At 51.7% G+C, this 19,848-nt stretch overlaps 1 protein-coding gene across 1 annotated transcript; it reads right to left on the bottom strand.

The window, feature by feature from the left end:
* Positions 1-287: 287 nt before the first annotated feature.
* Positions 288-19,582, bottom strand: MGAT3 (beta-1,4-mannosyl-glycoprotein 4-beta-N-acetylglucosaminyltransferase). The gene is made up of 2 exons (XM_082279976.1): positions 19,428-19,582; positions 288-2,767 (listed from the first exon to the last, which is right to left on the bottom strand). The coding sequence occupies exon 2, from the start codon at positions 2,764-2,766 to the stop codon at positions 1,258-1,260; it is 1,509 nt and encodes a 502-aa protein (XP_082136102.1). The 5' UTR covers position 2,767; positions 19,428-19,582; the 3' UTR covers positions 288-1,257.
* Positions 19,583-19,848: the final 266 nt, after the last annotated feature.

Below are 19,848 nucleotides of genomic sequence, written 5' to 3'. Positions count from 1 at the left end.
CATCTCCCTTTTATTACCCCATGGTCAGAAGGAATAGCCAGCACATGTAAGCAGCAGCCCTGCTGCAGGCACAGCCTATGGGGCTCTAGAGGCAGCCAGTGAGGCATGCAGCTGTCCCACATGTGTAGCACTGCTATGCAGAGCCAATGCTATCCCTGGTCCTCTCCTATGAATTTCCCAACAAGTCATCCATGTCAAGACTGAGATCACAGCTTCTGCAAGCACACACAGCCAAGCCCCACTATGTCCTCTTCCCCCCCCCCCCCCCCCCCCCCAAAATACTGGTAGCAAACACCCAGGTGCACACCAAACCCATGCATGTGAGCACTCATGCACACAGGCAACCATGCACTTGCAGACATACACTCCCACCATCTGACTGAGTGCCCTGCAGCCTATCCCAGCTCCAACAGAAGCACGTACTGCAGGGAAGATGCTTTGGCTTCTGCAGGACAAGTCCATGCAGTGTTGCAAGGGCAGGGGAGGAAAATGAGCAGAAAAAACCCTCAAAACCCAGCTTTCTCCTCTGCTTCCTATCTGCCTGCTCCAGGATTGGTGGAGTACTGGGGCAAGATCCAGCCCAGGATAGATGCATTATGCCTGTGCAGGGGACTGCATCTTGGGGAGGATACCTTGGAAGCAAAGGATTTCCCCAAAATACCCTTTGAATATAGAGGTATACAAAAAACCCCACAAAAAACAGCATACTGAGATGCTTTTGCACATTCACTCATCCAAAAAATGCCAGTGACACACATCTGCACAAGCAACCACTCACAAGAGTTTGTGCCTGCTGACTCACACGCTCACTGAATAGCCCAGGCTCGCATCTATGCTTGCTCCAATCCACAGAGGATGAGGGTGGATGGGAACAGCTGCCCTCTCTCCCCATGGGACCCTCCCAGCCGCCCCCAGAGGAAAATCTGCCAGCTGGCTGCAGAGATTCTCTCCAGCCAGCAGGAGAGGTTCAGAAGATACAAGAAAGTCTTTATGCTACTACAGAACAGGTCCCCCCAGCACCTCTGCCTCCTGTCCAGGCCTCCCTTCATGTGACTGAGGAATTTGGGTTCCCAGGCATCACCCTGGGATGAAGGGAAGAAGAACAGGAAGTGAGGGAGGGCAGAGACCCCAGAAAAATAGCACACCCTGCCCATAAACAAAGGAAGCAAAAGAAGAAAAGGAACAGATGAAAACACCCGACTCTTTCCCTTTGTTGTGAAGTTCTGATTTCCCACCCAAGCCTGAGCCTTGGTGGCCTCACCCAGCACCCTCCACCTTTCGGTAGGGGTTCTCCAGCAAGTAGCGGAACCGCTGGTAGTTCTTGAGCAGGTACTTGGGAGCATACATCTGCTCCTTGGGGTCAGCAGGAGGATACTCCTGCATAGTACCATCAAACCAGCCACCAGTCCGGATCAGCTCCCGGATATAATTGAGGTCTCGTTTATCCTCGTAGTCACCCCAGCGGGGGAAGTCCCCATTCTGGGCTGACACCAGTTTGAAGTAGATCCCCTCTGGGGTGAAACACCAGGAGCAGTGCCAGCCAGCAAAGTGGAGGGGGCTGCCCAGTGACCACTGCACCAGGATGTGTCCTGTGCTGTTCTCATACTGCCGAAACCCAGGCATGGTGTAGTACTCACGGCGTCGCAAACGTATCCCATCGTTAGCATAGACAGCCTGGAGCATCCCCATGGTGCAGCCCGAGACCACCTCCAAGGTGCCCGGTTGCTTCCAGAAGAAGCCATAGAGCGACTTGCGCATGTGAAAGGCGAAGGGCTCCGTCCAGCCATCGTAGAGCTTGAGGAAGAGCACGCCATCGCGGGCTGGGATCTCATCAGCATCATCAATGATGAAGACGTCGTCTGGGCGCAGGTTGCGCAGGCGGGAGATGCCGTCCCGGGTGAGGAAGGTACGCAGGTAATCGTCAGCAATCCAGCCGTCCTGGCGGCCGCCAGGGGGAAAGTGGTCCAGGAAGACGTAGAGCACCTTGTGGCGGATGTAGTCGAAGGAGCCGTTGAGGAGCATCTCGCGGAACTTGAGGGGCCGCGGCTCTCCGTAGGCTGTGAAGTTGGACTCGCACACCACGAAAGCATCCACCACGTCTCCCAGCTCGTGGAAGCGGACATCCAGCAGGTCAAACTCGTGGTTGACGTTGATAGCATTAATGACCCGCCGGGGGATCTCCCGCGGCACGAGGCGGTCCTTGGTGGGCAGGTTGGAGTACTGGACCACGGTGGGGACCCCGCAGCTGGGGCCGTGCCAGCCCGGCAGACACACACACTCCACCCACTTGCGCCGCTTGGTTCCGCTGGCGCTCAGCGGCTTCCGAGCCGGCCGCCCCGAGGCTGCGCCATCCGCTCGCTCCTCCTGCCGACCTCCCACGGGTGGCTTCTCCAACACCTTGGTGCCTGGCTTAAAGCAAACGCCACCGGCTTTGGTACGGACAAAGTATTCCATTGAGTCTTCTGGCAGGACGAACTCAACCTTGTGCAGCTCTTCGCTGGCTCTGCTGGGAGGCAGGGGCTGGAGCAAGGGGGAGTGGGAGTACAGGGGCGTGCGGAGGAACTCTGCACCCCCTGGCTCAGGGCTGACCTGAGGCGTGACAGGGGCATTGTTCCAGAAGAAGCTGGAGACGAGGTTGGGACTAAGCGAAGCCAGCTCCCTGGGGAAGGTGACATAGGAAAGGGCCTTGAGGAAGTGCAAGAAGGAGATGAGGCAGAGACCAGCCATGCAGAGAGTCAGAAAGAGTTTATGGCGTCTCATCTTCATCCTGTGGAAGAGCCACGAAAAGGAAAGTCACATTCAATAGTTACTGAGGTGCAAAAGTTTACCACCATTAGAAAAACAGGCTGGGGAAGGCAGGAATGCTGGTTCATATTCAGCATTCATTTAGAGACTTGACTCCAAGAACTACACCCCCACCCCTTGCCATCTTCAGTGAGCCTTTTGCTTCAGCTGGGTTACACCAATCTGAACTTCTGCTAGATCAGTCTCATAAATCCACAAAGACAAGAAAGGCACTGGCAACAGGGTAGAAAGACAGGAAATCCAGAATAACAGGAATTCATGATCTAGTGAACTCACCACACTTGGCAGATTTGTCCCTATTCACTGATGGGAATTAAATGAATGTAAACCTCCTCAGAGGTGCATCACCAGAGAGGTGGGAGAAAATGAAGAGAGCCGAGAGCAGGAAGGGTGAGAGAACTGGGGGGGGGGGGGGGGCATGGTTGAAACATGACCAGTGCAAGAGAGGCAGTTTTAAAGGACCAAGATCATTAGTCAGACTGCCAGAGGCAGCCTACACTCTCCAAATCCTTTCAGTGTTTGTTCAACACACACCCTAGAAAACCACCCTTGTTCTCAGGGAATACTACCCAAGTTCACATGGGGGACAGGAAAACAACAATAAAATTAAGATCCTGTCACATTTATTCTTCTCCCACCTGTGATTCTCAAGTCCTCTATATCTCCATATGTTGCCTTTTGCTTTTCATTTTCTGTGGACCAGATGCTGAGGTTCTTCTGCATCTGGATCAAGCTGACAAAAATAAATGCCTAGCTGTCTCTGCCGGTAATACTGTGCCATCATGATGGATCCATGTCAGGCCAGGAAGAAGCCAGTGGTGCAGAGCCCTTCCCTCCAAACAACATGAAATATCACCTTCCTCCTCCCCTCTCTTCCAGCCCAGGCAGGGAACACAGAGCTGCTGTCAGGCAGAGGAGTGACTGAAGAATACAATTCAGAAAAAGGACCAAAAAAAAAAAGAAAAAAAAAAAAACCAAAAAAACCCCTAATCTCATACAATACTCCACCAAGGAAAAGCAGAAAAGATGTTCGCCATCTGCTGTGTAGGGAAAGGCAAGTTGGGGCGAAAATAGGCATGGGAAAAAGGTCATCCTAAAGTCCTTTTCAAGGCAGAGGCTGTCCCAGAGCATGACACCCTTCCTGCAGTGACAGACAAAGAGGCAGAGATCCCCACGCATGCAACACATATCACTTCACCCCCTCTACCTGCTCCATTTTGATGGCTCTCCCCCTGGCGCAGTCTCCCCTCCAGGGCCAAAGTTCCTGAGAGGCACCATCACTTAAAAGCTTCTACCTGGCACACGGTGGTGCCAGCAACACCTTCCCCGGAGGCAGTCCCTGCTCCTGGGGCTCACGGGGGAGCTGCCCCACACATGGCTGTCCCAAGGGCTCCTCAAGGCTGACACATGGGCAGGCATGGGGGCAGAGGGAAGAAGAACCCAACCCGCTCTCACCACTTCACAGGGTATTAGGTAAAGTACAGCAAGGCATGTTTACTGATTAACTTAAGGAGAATTTCATACTAACGTGAAAAGCCATAAAGCATTTAGACAGATGGCAACCACCCAAAGGAAAACATATCTGGCTCTCCACAGATGGCTCTGACATGGACTTTAGGAGAGGGGGTTGTTCACAGTTGTACCTTACAGCTCAGCAATAGCATTTCTGGACACTTGGCACTCACTTTTTTTAGTGGAAGTCACCATCCACTGACATTGTCCCCAGTGCTCGGGTGGCAGGCCAAGGAGCCCCAGATTAAGCTCTGACTGACGGACTGCAAGCCTGAAGCTGGTGGAAAAGTTACAGCATGGCCATGGGAGGGGAAAATATTGAAAGAAAAATAAACAAGGAAAAAGGAGAGAGAGCTTGATTCTATTGGTTAATGTTTAGTAGGTGTTTTGATATACTTTGCCACGACACAAGTCAGCAGCAGGGCACGGTGCTGGCTCTGGGTGCCACTGGGAGACCATCTTGTTGGGCAGGTGGAAAGGGAGGAAATGGTGGCTCTCCTCAGGGGGCTATGCTAGGGCAGACCCTCAACTCCAGCACCCATCCACCACAGCTCCACAGCCCGACTTCACACGCCTGGTCACAGCCCAGCTGGTGGGAGGTCACCTTTGTGGTGGGCCCAGGCATGATGGGGCTGGATATTCTGTTAAAAGTCATAAAGGATCATCTGGGGGGCTTGCTGTCAAGCTTTCTCCATGGGGCAAAACAAGAGGCTGAAGAAAACCCCATGAGCATCTCATTGTATCCATGACATATTTTCTTCCTTAAGGCTCTGTTAATGTCTTGCAGAAGCAGCAAGATCATTTGTAAGGTAGAGGAATACTCAGCGCCTTTTCCTTGCACATCACCAGTTTTTACTCTGTCTTGAAGTGTGGGGAAGAGAAGAGCACAAGGAAGCCAAAACCCCACTAAATTAGCAGGAACTGGCTGTCAGGAGAAAGTGTCCCTCACTGGTAAATGGGTATAGCTTTCTCCAGTCGGGTGCCTGGTGACTTCTCCAAGGCAATACTTCCAGCCACCAGGCTGCTCTCTAAGACACTGAAACCTGGGCAAAATGAACAGCTGAGCTGCTCCAATCCCACCAGCTGCCAGGAAATGCTGGTTTCACTCTAGCTCCTACAGGACACACAAATGCAGGGCAGCCAGCTTCCTCTGGGCAAGCCCAGGGCTGAAGGCAAGTGCTGAAGGAATCACACAAAGGCACATCATCTTTGTCTCAGATGGCCTCGATGCTCTGCATGCCACAGTAAATTCCCAGACAAAAAGCCATAACTCTTGACATGCAACAAACTGCTCCACTTTCTGAGATGTAGTGTGACGTGTCAACATAGCAGGACACATGGTTTTAGGAAGCATTGCATATTTTCCTCACTTGACATTTGCATTCATCAGTATCTGTCAGGCTCAGCATGTGGCTCTGCAGCTCTTCACCCACGGGCACAACGAGCTCTGCCTCCGTTCTTGCGCAGGGCTGGTGTGCACAGCCCTCCCCGGCAAGCTGGCCCTGCAGTACCCTCTGCTGTTCTGCTGCTGACATGGCCCAGGAGGCAATTTTCACTGCTCAGCTGGCTTTGTTAGGGAGTGGGAACACAAACCCATTTCCTAACCCCTCCTGGAAGAGGGGAAGCAAAGAAGAAAGGTGTGTCCTTTTCAAAATCTCTTCCAGGGGAACCACCTTCATTCTCACATGCCAGGGATTCTTCTGCCAGGGTGTGAAGAACACTCACGCACCCTTGGGTGAGCCAAGACACTAAATACCATCAGTCATGTATCCCTTCCCATATCCTCTGATCAGCCTGCGGTGAAAGATGTGTCTGGTGGCAGCTAGTTGGAGACAAAGGCCAGCAAGGGAGGATTACCCACCCTCCCCATCCAAAACATTAACATGTGGTGGAAATGGGAAAGGAGGTACCCTGCCTGAGGGAGACATCTAAGTTTGTCACAGAAGAGACCAGCTGCTCCAACACAAAGCAGCCATCAGTGACCAGGAACACAGAAAACAGCAAGAAGAGGTATTTCCCTTCTGACAATTTTGACTGAGGAAGGCAAGAAAAAGTCAACTTTATCTCCAGGAGAGTGATCAAGTTGCTGTCAGGTTTAAAACAGCAGCAAGAAAAGCTTTAATGTTCAAGTAGAAGAAAAAGCCTGAAGTGGTATGGACAGTCAGCTCCATTAAGACAAGCTCTTTAGGGAACGCATAGTTATAAACCACTTTAGCAACACTCAGTCCTGTAAAGACAAGCTGGAAGCTTCTTTTTGTAAGGGATCCCTTTGATATTTCCTTGCTTGAAGTTCTGTCTCTACCATGCAGGGGAAGGGCTTTCAGAAAAGGAGGAAAGCCAGAAGTGTTATGCACATGAGTTATCCCCAGGCACCTCTTACCGTTTTAGTGACCAGTTGATTTATACCATCCTGAAATAATACACCTATTTTTCAAGAAGCCAGAGAGCAAGATATGCACTGATAAGAGCTGGCAGTTCACCAGCCTCAATGTTCTCTTCTGGAGAACACTGGCAAGAGGCCACACAACAGGCTGCTGGATACAGGCTACCCTGTCTTGTTAGGGCATGGGACTCAAGACTCCTTAGACCTCTCCCATGGTTACAGGGAAAAAGCAGCTGTGGAGAACAAGTCAGAGCAGAAGCTTCTGGTTCTCCCCTGATACCAAAATGCTCATCTCCTCTGCTTAAAGTTATCCCTTAACACCCATGCAGAAACATATTTGCAGATCACTCAGACACTTCAACACAAAGCAACAATTCAAATTAGAATTGCTTTCACATGGCAGATTAAAACCCAGTATGACTTCCATCCCCCACTCCACACTGAGGGCCCAACTCTTTCATTGCTCCAGCTAGAGACAAATGGAACAGGCTCCACTAAGTTCTACCTGGCATCCCCAAGTGCAGGAACCACAGCAGGCATCAGAGCCACAGTACCTCTAAAGTCTCTAAAAATCTCAAGTTACTTTTGTCCTGCAAACATCCACAGGAGGAGAAACCATAAAACTTAGTATTTGTCAACAATTAAAACAAGCTCAGGGACAGCAGGACTGTGCTTTGCTTAAGGGTAGGAAAAGAAGATTATCCTACATTGCAGGAAAATCTGAGAGAAGCAGGACATACCAGAAGGCAGCTACGGTTCAGCATCTCTCTCACATGAAGGATGCCACGGTGTTTTTGGGGACTGCAAGCTACAAGGACATCAGCAAGAAGCTCTGGCAGCCACAGCACAAGGTGCTTTGAATGTAAGCAGGTCCATATCGGCTTCCCTTCAAGTTCCAAGGACAGAATACAACATTCTTCCATGTCCTTCATCAAGAGCTGCTGCCCACAGCACTAATGCAAAACAGCAATACCTCACACTCCGTGTTTCCTTTGCAGCCTCGAGGCATCTGACCACAAGGTGCCACTGACTTGCTGCCAGCCCAAACAGCTGGACTGAGCCATCCAGCAGAGTCACTCTCCAAGCAAGGTCAGGTTGAGGGAGAGCAAGGTTCTGTCCCAAGCACCTTCCCTCCATTTCTGCAGGGAGGTAAGAAGAGTGGTAAGGTAACCACTCAAGAGCACGCCACCATAACTTCCATTTGCCTCCCAGAGCTGCCATCCACGCACCAGTAACAGGTCTCATCAAGTCAGAAAGAAAACCAGATTGAGGAAAAAAGATAGCTAAAGGTTGAATCTACACAAAACTAAGGTGAGGTTGGCCAGGGAAGGGTGACAGCACAGCACAAAGAAAGGCACTACCTTCCCCTTCCCAGGAAGACAGGCACAGGATGTACATGTTAACCACAAGCCTCCAGATTGTGTGCAAGACCTTGTTAAGTCTCAACAGACCTGCAGCATCTACAGTCAAAACCCAAACAAACCAGGTGTCTTCTTTAGTGCATTCTTCTAGGAGACCCAAGTGCCCCACAGCAGCAGCTACTATCTGCTGCACACAGAAACTAAGATGAATGCAACACAAAGCCTCCAGCTTTTTCAGCGCTGTGGCTGCTCACATCTTCACCTCTGCAAGCACAGTACCTCCAGACTCCACACCTTCCATGGGCTTTCACTGTTTCACCATTCTCTCAAGTGTCTTGTCCTGCTCTTCAGTGGACTAAGCCTTGGTTATTTTAGATGCCACACCTCCAGTCGCAGCGACACAGCTGCACACTGTCAGACAAAGCAGCTCTTAACCCTCTCTACAGAACACATGGCACCTGGAGATAAAGTGGTCTTTGTTGACAGGATTTTGTCTCAAGACTCATCTTCCAGAAGTCAGCAGAACAGACCAGCACCTGAAGACCTTCAGAGTCCATTATAAAACCTTCCACTCAAACAGACTGTTCTTACTGCAGCTACCATATTACTAATAGCAGCATAATTATATAATTCCCCAACCCCCAGTTTAAAAGAAGATCTCAGAGAAGACTAGAAAACTCTAGTGAAATCCAGTAATGGCCTAAAGACACCAATTTAATTTTATCCAAGAAGTACTTGAACGTCACAAGGGTGCAGTACTGCATGCTAAAGGAAACTAAGCTGGATTTCCAACTCCACTGGAATCTATCAAATATTCTTCTCAGTATCCTTCAGATATGCTGGGCTCCCTTGTAGCTAATCTCCTCTCTCCGGTTAAATCCAGTCTCACCATAGGAATTTCCACAGCTTCAGAGATGCTTCTGCACACTCTAATCCTTCACAGGCTCTCAGAAGTCGCACCTTTAATTTCTCAGTGTCACTAGTCTAAGTGCTCTTTCCGCTAAAGGAGAAGCGGCAGCTCTCTTCCTCGCTTCTGCCTGATATCCTGGAAGGATACTCTTCCTCAACCCTGCTTATTGCCTCCTCAAAACATCTGGTTCCACAAAGTCTGCTGTGATGGCCCTGGAGACTGCATCACCACTTGGCTCCAAGGCTGGGCCTCTCTGGACATCAGAGGGTGAGCTGAGGCATTGCTCATTGCACTCACCCAGGATGCGAGGCCCTTCTCCCAGACAAACACGGGACTGCTGCTGCTCCAGCAGCACAGCAGTCAGTCACTGCAAAACGGAGCGGGTTAGGACTTCTGCTTATTGATTTTGGTATCTTACAGGAAAGGAATGCTCCATCATGAGGAATAAGAAAGGGAAAAGGGACAACACTACACAAAAAAGCAACTTACATCTTCAAACAGACCGTGGGGTAATCAAAGAAGTATGCAAGATCTCCCTGCTAGTCTTGATGCCTTGCAGAGAGTGACAGGTAAAAGCATGTTGTCCCAGGACAAAATCAAATCATGCTTCCAGAGATTTCAAGTAAGGCATGTGACAACACAGGCTGTTGTGTCAGAGGTTCTCCCCCCTCACTCACCACCATCACATCTTACCCATCCCTCAGTTGTCAGTTGTATGAACTCAAGTTGTCAATCACATGAAAGTCTGCTTTTACAGCCATATCAGCAGCAGATCTAACTGGGTTAAAAATAAAGTTGAAGAAAATGCCTAGGCATGGGAACAAGCAGCTGACCAGCAGAAACTTTCAAATTATTTCACCAGTTCACTTCTGATCAGAACATGTAGATGTAGATACATCCTCAGACACTCAAAAATTACAGGACTGTAGACACTGTTCATCTAACCAAATCTCCAACAAGGTGCCCTTTCAACCACCATAAGCTCACTAATTCTTCCCAGCAGCATCAGAGAAGGAGCACATCTCAAGGAGGCAACTGGAAGAACCAGCAGCAGCAGGTAACTGCTTCCAGTGCAGATCCTGGCAGGCACTCCATGTAGGCAAGTGGAGTACAAGCCACAAATCCTGAGAACAGCTCCGAGATGAACAGTCCAGATTATCCTCAGGCCTGCGGGTCCATGGGTGAAGAGCACGTGGCAGACACGCCAGATGAGGCACACAAACCCTGTGCAAAGGAAGCAGGAGAATCCCTGGGGACTGCGTGACAGCCCAAGCAACAGGGAGACGCAGGTTGTACAGCTCAGAGGAAGGTGAAGTGGGTGCCCTGTGGGCCTGGAGCAAGGCACTTAAAAGAGGAAGGAGGCAAGAAACACTTGATGCCATGGTGATGGGTGAAATGCACAGACCCACGCAGGCAGGAGAAACCACGTTAACTCCAGCTATTTTTGAAGCGGGTGGCAGTTGTTTGTGCATGCCCAGGATAAAAGCTCTCCAAGGTGGATTGAGGAGGGGCATAATTAAGCCCCAGGAAGACAATAAACAAAACAAGGCCATGGAATGGCAGCAAGATCCTAGCGGCCAGGAGAAGAGCTGGTCCTCCATCCCCACCCTCTTCCCTCCCCCATCCATCACCAACTACTTGGGGTTTGGCAGTGTGCTCACTTTCCCACAGTAGCCGATCTATTACTGTTTGGAAGAGCCTCTTCCTTCCCCTCCTCCCCTCCTTTTCAGGCCACAGGGGTCCTGCTTGGCAGCCCCCGGATCCCCCTCTACTCTGAATATCTGGTGACCAGCCAATCCCATGCAAAGAGCATTAACCCCTCTTCACCAGGAACAGCCGGAGAAACCTGACTCCATGCTGAGAGGTTTCTCCAGGGTGTCTCTCCCTCCTCTCCTCCCCTTCCCCAACCCCCCGCTGCTCATTCTCCAGCCTTTTTTCCCCCCCCCCTTTCCTTTCATTTCTCAAAAACTAACTCCAGCCCAGGGAGTGTCACATCTTTCTGAGAATGTTACACAAGCCCATGGGAATTTTTCTTGGACCATGAACAGACCCTTATTTATTTGTCTCTTCTGCCTTTGTTCTTCATTTCCTCTTTCAAGACTTAGGCAAGACCTCAACACAGTGCTGCCTGGATCCCCTGCTGCCACTTCACTTTGTTATTATTTTCAGAAAGAAAGTGCTGATAGGCAGAGAGCTCTTCAATGCCTTGCCCCAAGGCAGAAGTCAGCCCAGACTCCCACCTCTGGGGTGGACAAAGGGCATGAGCTCAGGGGCTCTGGCTTGCAGAGACAACCCCCTGCTTATGTTATCCTTCTAACTGCAGCATCACAGCCCCTCAGATTAAATCCCCACAAATCAATTCCGCAGTCACGGCTCTATGCCGTTAACAGGCACATGGTGCCATGAAAAGGGGCAGTTTCCCAGAATGAAATCAAAAGCCTCCTAATGCACTTAACTCAGGGTCACATAAATCTCTCTTCTGCCTCCCACAGACAACTGGACCTTGTTTACAGGCATTGCAGCAGGCCTGGGTCTCAACAATATGTTTACTACTTCTGCGCAGACATTCCCTTTCACTAAGCAAAACAGTACCCTGATCTTCAGAATTATCTGAGCAGAAACAACTGGGAGCAGGTCTGTGGGGAAAGAGGGAGAAAGCCTGTGTTCATCACCAAAATCAAATGCCATCCCACACATCACACAGATTTGGGGACCACTTGTCTTTGCATTCTTGCTTTAGGTTGCATTATTTCTTGAGCAGGATGAGGAGGAATTTTGTGTTTAACCAGTTGCTGATGCCCCTGACAAGAGGCAAAACCATTTGATGAAAGAATGGGTTTTTTTCAGGCTGAAGAGCCCAAGAAGCAGGCCAGGGCAAGGTGGGACAGCACAGCTTGTCCAGGGAATATACAGTGATTGTCTGTTCAACTCTGCCCCAAATACAAAAGCCATAAGCGGAAACTGCAAATAAAAACAGGGAAGCTGAGCATTTCTGCTCAACTGTACAACAGACAGAGCAGTTTACTACCACAATCACTTGATTACAGGCCAGGTTTCTTTCCTTCTCCACCCTCAGCCATTTTCCTCCCCTTTCAGGTCTTCAGTAACACAAACATTTACATTGAACTGTATTTCTGAGAAGTCAGCTGCCACAAAGAGGTCAAAAAGGAAGGAAAGGAGAAAGATAGAACTAATGTGTAAGCACATTATGAAAATTGGTATGGAACATGAAAGGATGTGTAGTGCAGGAGGGGAGCTGTGGTCACATTGAAGTCAACAGGACAAGCAGGGCAGAAGCAGGATGGCCCACCTGTGTGGTACAGCAACGTGATGCAGTGAGGCACAGGGACAAAGGGCATTAGGCTCATACATAGCTGGGCTACCCAGCTCATCTTCATGATGCTCCACTGCTGCAAGAGCCTGTGACAAACTGCCCCAGACTCCCTCTGCCCTCCGTTGGTTTCTCTTCAGGGTTTGATCAATGAGAAGTGATGAGAATTTCAGCTGCACAGTTTGCTACTCAACCACCAGATCTATCCAGGGCTCAGGTCCTGATGATCTTATGTAAAGTCCAATGGACATGTCATGACAAATCTAAAAAACACTTTGGCAAGACAAGATGGGCCTTTGAAAGAAAAAAAATGCTTTCATGCATCTAAATATTTTAAAGAACAGTCCAGAAGATCCCTGCCCCCAACCCACAACACAGCACTGAAATTGAGTCAGGGACCAAATCCAAGCACCAGATTCACTGTCTCCAGCTTGACACAGTCTCTTGAGTACAAAGACAAGGCTCTGAACTCAGGAACCTCTCGCACAGTCCCAAGCCAGGGAGATGCTCAGCAGTATCACACACCTGAGTGATGCAGAAACCAGAACTGCATTTTCAAGGCAGTTCAGCTGCACAGAGCCATATGTAAACAAACACGGGAAGAAAGGAAGCCCACAGGACATCCTCATCACTAAGTGATAGACTCTGGATGCCTGACAAACTCCCCTTCCCTCCCCCCCAGTGCTCACGGGAAGCGAGAAGACTCTGTTCCAGAGCACAACTGCACTATAAATAATTCAAGAGACTGCTAAATTATGCAAAAGCTATCCCATCGTCCCCCCGGCCAAGCTGAATGCAGGTGTGGTCAACCCTTCCTCCAGAAGTTGCTGCTAGATAGGGATTCTGAGGCCACAGAGGCTTTGTGCCAATAGCACATATCTGAGAGCACATCGGCCACTTGCTCACAGCCAGGCCTGCACCGAGCCACGGCACGACAGGAGGTATTTGGGGACACAGGGCTGATGGGGAAACAGCAGCTCCTTTAACCCACCTCTTCTCCAGATACCTCACATGGCCCCACGAGCAAATGTAGAAAATCATGTCCCTTTCAAGCAAGGCTGCTCAGTCAGTCTTGCCTCCATAGATCGGATTAGCTGGCAAAAGCTGCAGCTGGACAGCACTGGCACAGCGAGGCAGGGAAGAAAGGACTGCTGGAGCAGGTGGGAAGGAGAAAAGGGAACAAAAAAAAAACTCTGGAGCAGTAAAGAAGGAACAGTTTTGCTAGCACAAATAATGCACAGGGAAGGCTGAGCTAAAAGCAGAGAGAAACACAGTCTGCTCTGCTGCCCCAATCTTCTGCCTTTGGGAGATCCTGCTTCCCTGAATATCAGGGCTTCCAAAGTTTCCCTTTGAAATGGGGTCATTAAGCAACAGAGTGCAGCTCACACTGATCACTCCAGGGCATCGCTCTCCTCATTTACCCTGCCCTTTGCTCTGCCTCAGAGCCAGCCCTCACGCTACAAGCTCCATGAAAACACAACTTCCTCACACACAACTTCCTCACACACAGTGAGCACCATGCACGCTCAGCCCCTACACAGACAAATCAGTCTTCCAAAACCCTACCTTTCCTAGCTGCTGCAGCCTCCAAGATCTGTCCGTGCCCAACATGCTCAGCCTGCACAGGCCTCCATCCTCCTCCTTTTCCCTGCTGCCCAGCTAGAGGTATTTGTGTTAGAGGAAGGAACTGAAAGCACTAGCGTAGCCCTCTTCAGCCTCAGCACAACCCACTTAAAATCTCAGGGCTCTAGCTTACCTTCCCCTTCTTTCTTAAAGGGCTCAGCATCTAGGAGAGAGACTCCCTTTCAAGACTTTTCCATGCTGTCTCCCTGGCTTTCTGTTCAGTTCCAGTATCTGCATGCTGGAACAGGGGATCCCAAGGCAGACAGAGCCGGCGTAGCAGATAGCTGCACTTAGATCACAGGTTTCACAGCTGCAAAGCCGCTATGCAGCGGGGCTGATTTGCATTAGTCTTTCAGGTGTGCTCCAAATCTGCTTGCTGCAGCTTTGCCATCATGCAAGAGACACGCAGCAATATGCAAAGAAAAATTACCCCAAAGCCTTGAAGAGAGCATGTTTGATTCAGAGTTTGATTCTGCCTGCTAGCCCTAGCCCAGCCTGTATGGATTTATACACCGAGGGGAAAACGACACTGAGGGAAGGGCAGCAGGGAGCTGGGATTATAGATTAGGCAGCAGATCAAGAAGGAGGAGATATCTGTGGTGAAAAGAGCTGCAGAATCCAAGCAGTGACTAGAAAGTTATTGATAACCCCTGGCTCAGCACCCACACCCAGCTGTTCTCCCAGATTTCCGAGAGAGCCAGCAGCAAAGCGAGTACAGGAAGCATGGCACTTTGGTTGCTGCTCTCCTGACGAGCCCCTGTGTTTGCCCCTGGGCACGGCGCAGCCTTGCTCCATGCCTCAGTTTCCCTGTGTGGGAAATGTGAGAGACTTTTCTACTCTGGGTAACGGCTTACCTAATTAAAAGAAGCTTAATAGGTTGCTTCAAGGTCCTTGGAGAGAAATTCTGTCAAAATGAAAGAAACAGATGATCCTCAGAAAGAGGAGAAGCCCTCTCTGCTTTTCTCCCTTCCGGTCAGCCACATCCACCTCTCCTCACCTTTCCTCCTGCTTGCAATTTGTGCATTACAAGCTGAAAAAGACTGCTGGCAAAGCTCAGTGTGGTCATACCCCACAGCCACAGCTGATGTTTTGGAAAAAGCCTATTTAGACACAGACATGGGCACTCCCCTAGGTGGGGAAACAAGGAACCTTAGCAGAGGTCATCAAGCTGCCTATTCAGCTAGGGAGGTTATCTTGGTACAAAAGGCCAAGGCCCCAATAGCGAGCAGCTCACATAACTTTTGCTGTCCTAAAGCAGGGAATAATCACTTCCAAAATCACAATTCTAGAACAAGCCCTTGTTTTTGTAAGGCAGCCAGCTCCCTTCATGCTCCTTCTTCCCTCAGCCTGCCTGATGAAAGCTCGAAATGCAGTGCTGCACTCCCTTTCACATATCAGCTCTATCGGGCAAGTTTCTGAGCACAAAAATACACCCACCCTGATACAGGTGTTCAGGGGTCTGAAGAGCAGGAGGTACCTGTTGTACTTTAAGAAGAGCTTTGGGAAGTAAAGGGTCTGCATGTCAAGGTACACAAAGAAGTCAGAAAAAGAAGGTAAAGAAATCATGTTTCTGCCTTCCTGAGATATGCAGCTGGAGTTTATTCCACAGGGAAGCAGGCACAGAGTGCTTCTGTAAATCCTACACCACTGCTCCAGCACACAGCATTTCTCTTCACCTTACCCTGGAGAAGGGGGAACTCACCAGCTCTGTGACAGCAACTCTGCCCTGACCCCTGGGATAAGCAGCTGGTCCTGGCACCCCACCCAGCACTGCTGCTGTGGCACAGCCCAGTCCTTGCAAGACGCTCACCTAATGCTATCAAAGCACCCCAAACCCGACCCAAAGGTGCCCACAGTGCCAGCCTTGGCCCCTCCATGCAGCTGTGTTATGGCTCCTCAAGGCCAGCCTGCATCACTGACCCAACAGCACAGTCCACATGTGCAATGCAGATACCTCACCACCTTTCCAAGAACATCCAGGATGGGGAACAGCAGGCATTCCTAAGACACCCCCCATGTCCCCTTAGATTGCACTGCCCCATGTGCCCCCCTTCCCCAAATTTCAGATCCCCACTGTAATGTTTCACTGTAATGTCCTGATGGCATTTTGTGCTAGTGAAGTGCAGCCTGACTTTTTGTGCAGAACTGATGGGTGACAGTGGCAGAAAACATGTGGGCACAACTACCCACACTTTTCTGCTTCTGTAGTCAGGGCTGATAACATGAACCAGCCCTTTGAGGCACCTTCCACTGACCTAAAGTCATGAAGGCATCTCTTGTGCCAGTCAGTATGCCCTCCGCCTTCCTCTCTGCCAGAGTTACTGACAGCTGTACCAGTCTTCGTTAGCACCACCTCCTCCAGCTACATCCCACTGATTGGGTCACAGATTCCAACAATGTACAAAGGGCTCATTTCAGAGCAACTAACCCCACCTAAAACCTAATTGGCTTTTAGGAATGAATGCTGGCCCAGCTTGCCCCATCTATCCATCACCAAACTCCCCCACTTTCTTCCTCCACCTTTATGATCCAATGCAGAGGCTGGAGGGTGTAGAGGTGGCAATTTGTGATAGCAGGTGCACCTTAAAGATGCTGCTCTCAAGAGAGGAGGAAGCTCAGACACAGCAAGCTGAATCAGCTAGAAACCCTGCCACGAGACAAGAGTTTATCTCTGCTTGCTGACAGGTCAAAGCAAGGGAGGGACAGAGAGAAACTTGTCTGTCCTAAGGTACCCTTCACATACTGAACATGCACAACAACATCTATGTGCACTGCCCTGAACAACTGCTGTACCCATGGCTGCTTACATGCTCCACATTTATTGCAGGCATAAACTCTACAGAAGTGCCTGTGTTCCATGGTAAGCGCATCCAGCGGAACCCGTGTGCCTCGCTACACGCACCCAGCAAACAGCCACCCCCATTTGTCACACAAGCACCCCTCAAGACATGCAGCCAGCATGTTACACCAATCTGGCAGGCCCCAGTGTCACACTGCACTTAGCCAGTTGCGCGTGGGAGAAGGAGGAGAAAGGTAAACATAAGGCACATGGGAAGCCCACAAGCACACAAACCTCACAGGTACGCTCCTCGGGCAAACACACCGAGTGTGTCTGTGCCTGCCATGTGCCTGGCTGAGGTTCAATGGGCTCTGTGCTCACCGTGCAGCCCCAGCAAGCCTCCAGACCAGCTATCCTTGTCTCACAGTGGGCACAAGTACTCCGGGTAAGTTCAGAGTTGTGAGCATCCACTGAAGCTAACATTCCTGCAAGTACACTCACTATTTTCTACCCACTCTTCTTGACCTTCTTGCTAAGGATAACCCTTGTGTGCCACGCAGGCAACTCTTTTTCCAAACTTACCAGCATTTTCAGGGAGGGAGGAAAGCAGGCAGGCAGCTCAGCCCCCAAACCTGCTTTGGGAACAGCCCTCCCCACTCTGGGCACCTCCAATGGAGGTGAGCCTCAGCAGCACCTAGGACCAAAGGTATACTAGCCAAAAGGCAAGTAGCTGGGCTAACAAATTAGGAACTGGGCAAGAAAACACACCTGCAGCTAGTCAGAATCCATCCCCTCTCCTAAGGATATAATTGCCATATCCAGGGCATTAATAAACAAGCTATGCAGGTATAACTGAGTTCTTGTAGGGAGGAATGCTATACCATGCAGTCGATTTCTTACCACTACTGCAAAATCACCTGAGGGTATAGAGGAGCTATAAATCTTTGAGGGACTTTTATGACATGCAATAGAAGAGCCACAACTTCACTCCTCTTCTGCAGTTTGCAATGGCTTTCATTCAATGCTTGTTTTATAATGCTGCAAGGGGGCTGGAGACTCCCTCCCCAGGAATAGCTCGAAGAACTGCTCTTCTCCCACTCCAGCTTGGAGGACGTGTTCCCAGCACTGCTACTGGGGCTGAAACAAGCACAGGTGCTACAGCTGCGTTTAGGGGGGGCTTTAAAAACTGGGGGTTTGCTGGAGTGTAGGGACACCCACAGTCCTCCCTCCCCCCTCAGGGATGTCTCCCCATTGCCTGAGGGTCAAGCAATGAACGGTATGTCCTGCTTAATTTCTGCTCTCCTCTGAGAAGCTGGCAGCAACCAGGCTGCAGCAACAGGAACTTGCAAGTGCTTCCTAAATCACAGGCACCAGCTGGACTCAAACACCACTGCTGCAGGTGGGACCCACAGAGCACAAGAGACACCCTTTGGGGATGGAACCTGAAGACTTCCTGCTGACTCACACCCTACTAAGGTGAGGGATACAGGGACAAGAGTAGGCAGGAATTTGAAATTCAGTTTGCACAGGCTTGGGGGTTCCTGGTGACTCAAGCCGTATTTGTTAGCAAGGGTGCCACCGAGTCTTTTCACAGGCTTGAACTTCCCACTCAAGAAGAGATTGGAAATTATCTGGATGGTCGTTCTATGGGAGGAGAGGTGCTCAGCACCCACACTACGTGCTGGAGACGGGGGAGGCACACTCCTGACCCAAGCTCTGCCCTAGGGTGCAAAGAAGAAGTGCAAGACCCCAGCTTCATTTCTGGGCAACAGGCAGGGTTACCCTGCGACCCAGGCGCGGCTCGAGGAAACGCAGCATGTGGAAATCCCCGAAGGAAAACCACAAGCTGAGGCACTGAGAGAGGCTTCTCTCCATCCCGCGCCGCGCTCCCTCCCTTACTGAGCTGTCTGATGAAGTCTAGAGCTGCAGCAGATGCCGTGCTCCCCATCAACCTTGTCATGCTCGCCCAGGGAGCAAAACTCTCGCAAGGACTGAGCTACACCAGCCTTGTGTCACTCCGGCAGGACGTACAGCTATTCCAGTCCACGAACAACCCCAGAGCCCTGCACGAGCGGGGAGAACTCGGGTGCCCGCGTCCCTCTGCGGCCAGCCCCGAACGGGGGAACTGCAGCCATCTGACATGGAGACAGAGCAGGGCAGAGGGGACGTTTGATGATACACATATATTTGTATGGATGTTTTCCCTCCCACGCACGCACTCCTGTTACTCCTTCTCGCTTGCTGCAGGCTTGGCACGCATTCCCAGCCCGTGCCCTCCTCGCAAGCCGAGCCCGGGCAGCAGATGGGCCTTCGCTGCAGTGCCCCGGCCGGCGGGAGGGAGGGTGCCTCCATGCCCGGCGAGCCCTCCGCTGCGGGCAGGGGGCTGGCAGCATCACCTCCCTCCTCCCCACAGCCGATGTTCCCTAGCAGGGGATGCCGGGATTATGGGGGGGGGGAGGGGGGGCGTGGGGGGGGATAAAAAAATAGCACTAATATAAATAAATAAGGAGCGCGAAGGTGGGGGCTCGGCGGGGAAAGCCTCTCCGGCAGCTCTCGCAGGGGATGACGCCGCACCCCCGGGCCGAGGCACAACTTGCAGGTGGCGACAGCGGCGGGGGGAGGGAGCGATGGGGGTCCCGCCGCCGCTGCCCGCGGCCCCAGGGCGGCTCCCCCAGGGCGTGCTCTGCCCGCCGCCCCGGCCGCGCTCCCGCTCGCTCACTCACCCCCGGCCGGCGCAGTGTCGGTGCCCGCCGGGCCCCCGGCGGGGCGAGGCTGCCGCTCGCCCCCGGCCCGCCCGCCGCCCCCCGGCATGGCTCGGCGCCGGCCGCGGCGAGGCGAGAGGCGAGCCCGGAGCCCGCAGCCCCCCGCCGCCTTCCTCCGCCTTCCCCTTCTCCGCCGCGGAGCGGCCCGGCACCTCCTCCCGGCCGCGGGAAAGGATGCGCTGCGGAGCCGCGGCGAGCCGAGCCCCGCCGGCAGCAGCGGGCAGGGCTGCTGCAGCCCCTTTTGTGCCGCCCTCACCGCCTGTCTCCTCCCCCGGCGCGCCCGCCCGCCCCCCCGGTCCGCCGCCGCGGGCCGCCCGCCCCCCGGGGCACGGCCCGGCCGCCCCCCGCCTCCCCGCACAAAGGAGCCCGCGGATGGGGGGCC

Source organism: Coloeus monedula, assembly GCF_965178545.1.
Source record: "Coloeus monedula genome assembly, chromosome: 4".
NCBI lineage: Eukaryota > Metazoa > Chordata > Aves > Passeriformes > Corvidae > Coloeus > Coloeus monedula.
The sequence above is the reverse complement of the archived record's forward strand: the minus strand, read 5'-3'. Positions and strand labels throughout refer to the sequence as shown.

Coding starts and splice junctions, on each gene's coding strand:
- MGAT3 (XM_082279976.1), bottom strand. CDS start 2,766: ATGAAGATGAGACGCCATAAACTCTTTCTGACTCTCTGCATGGCTGGT.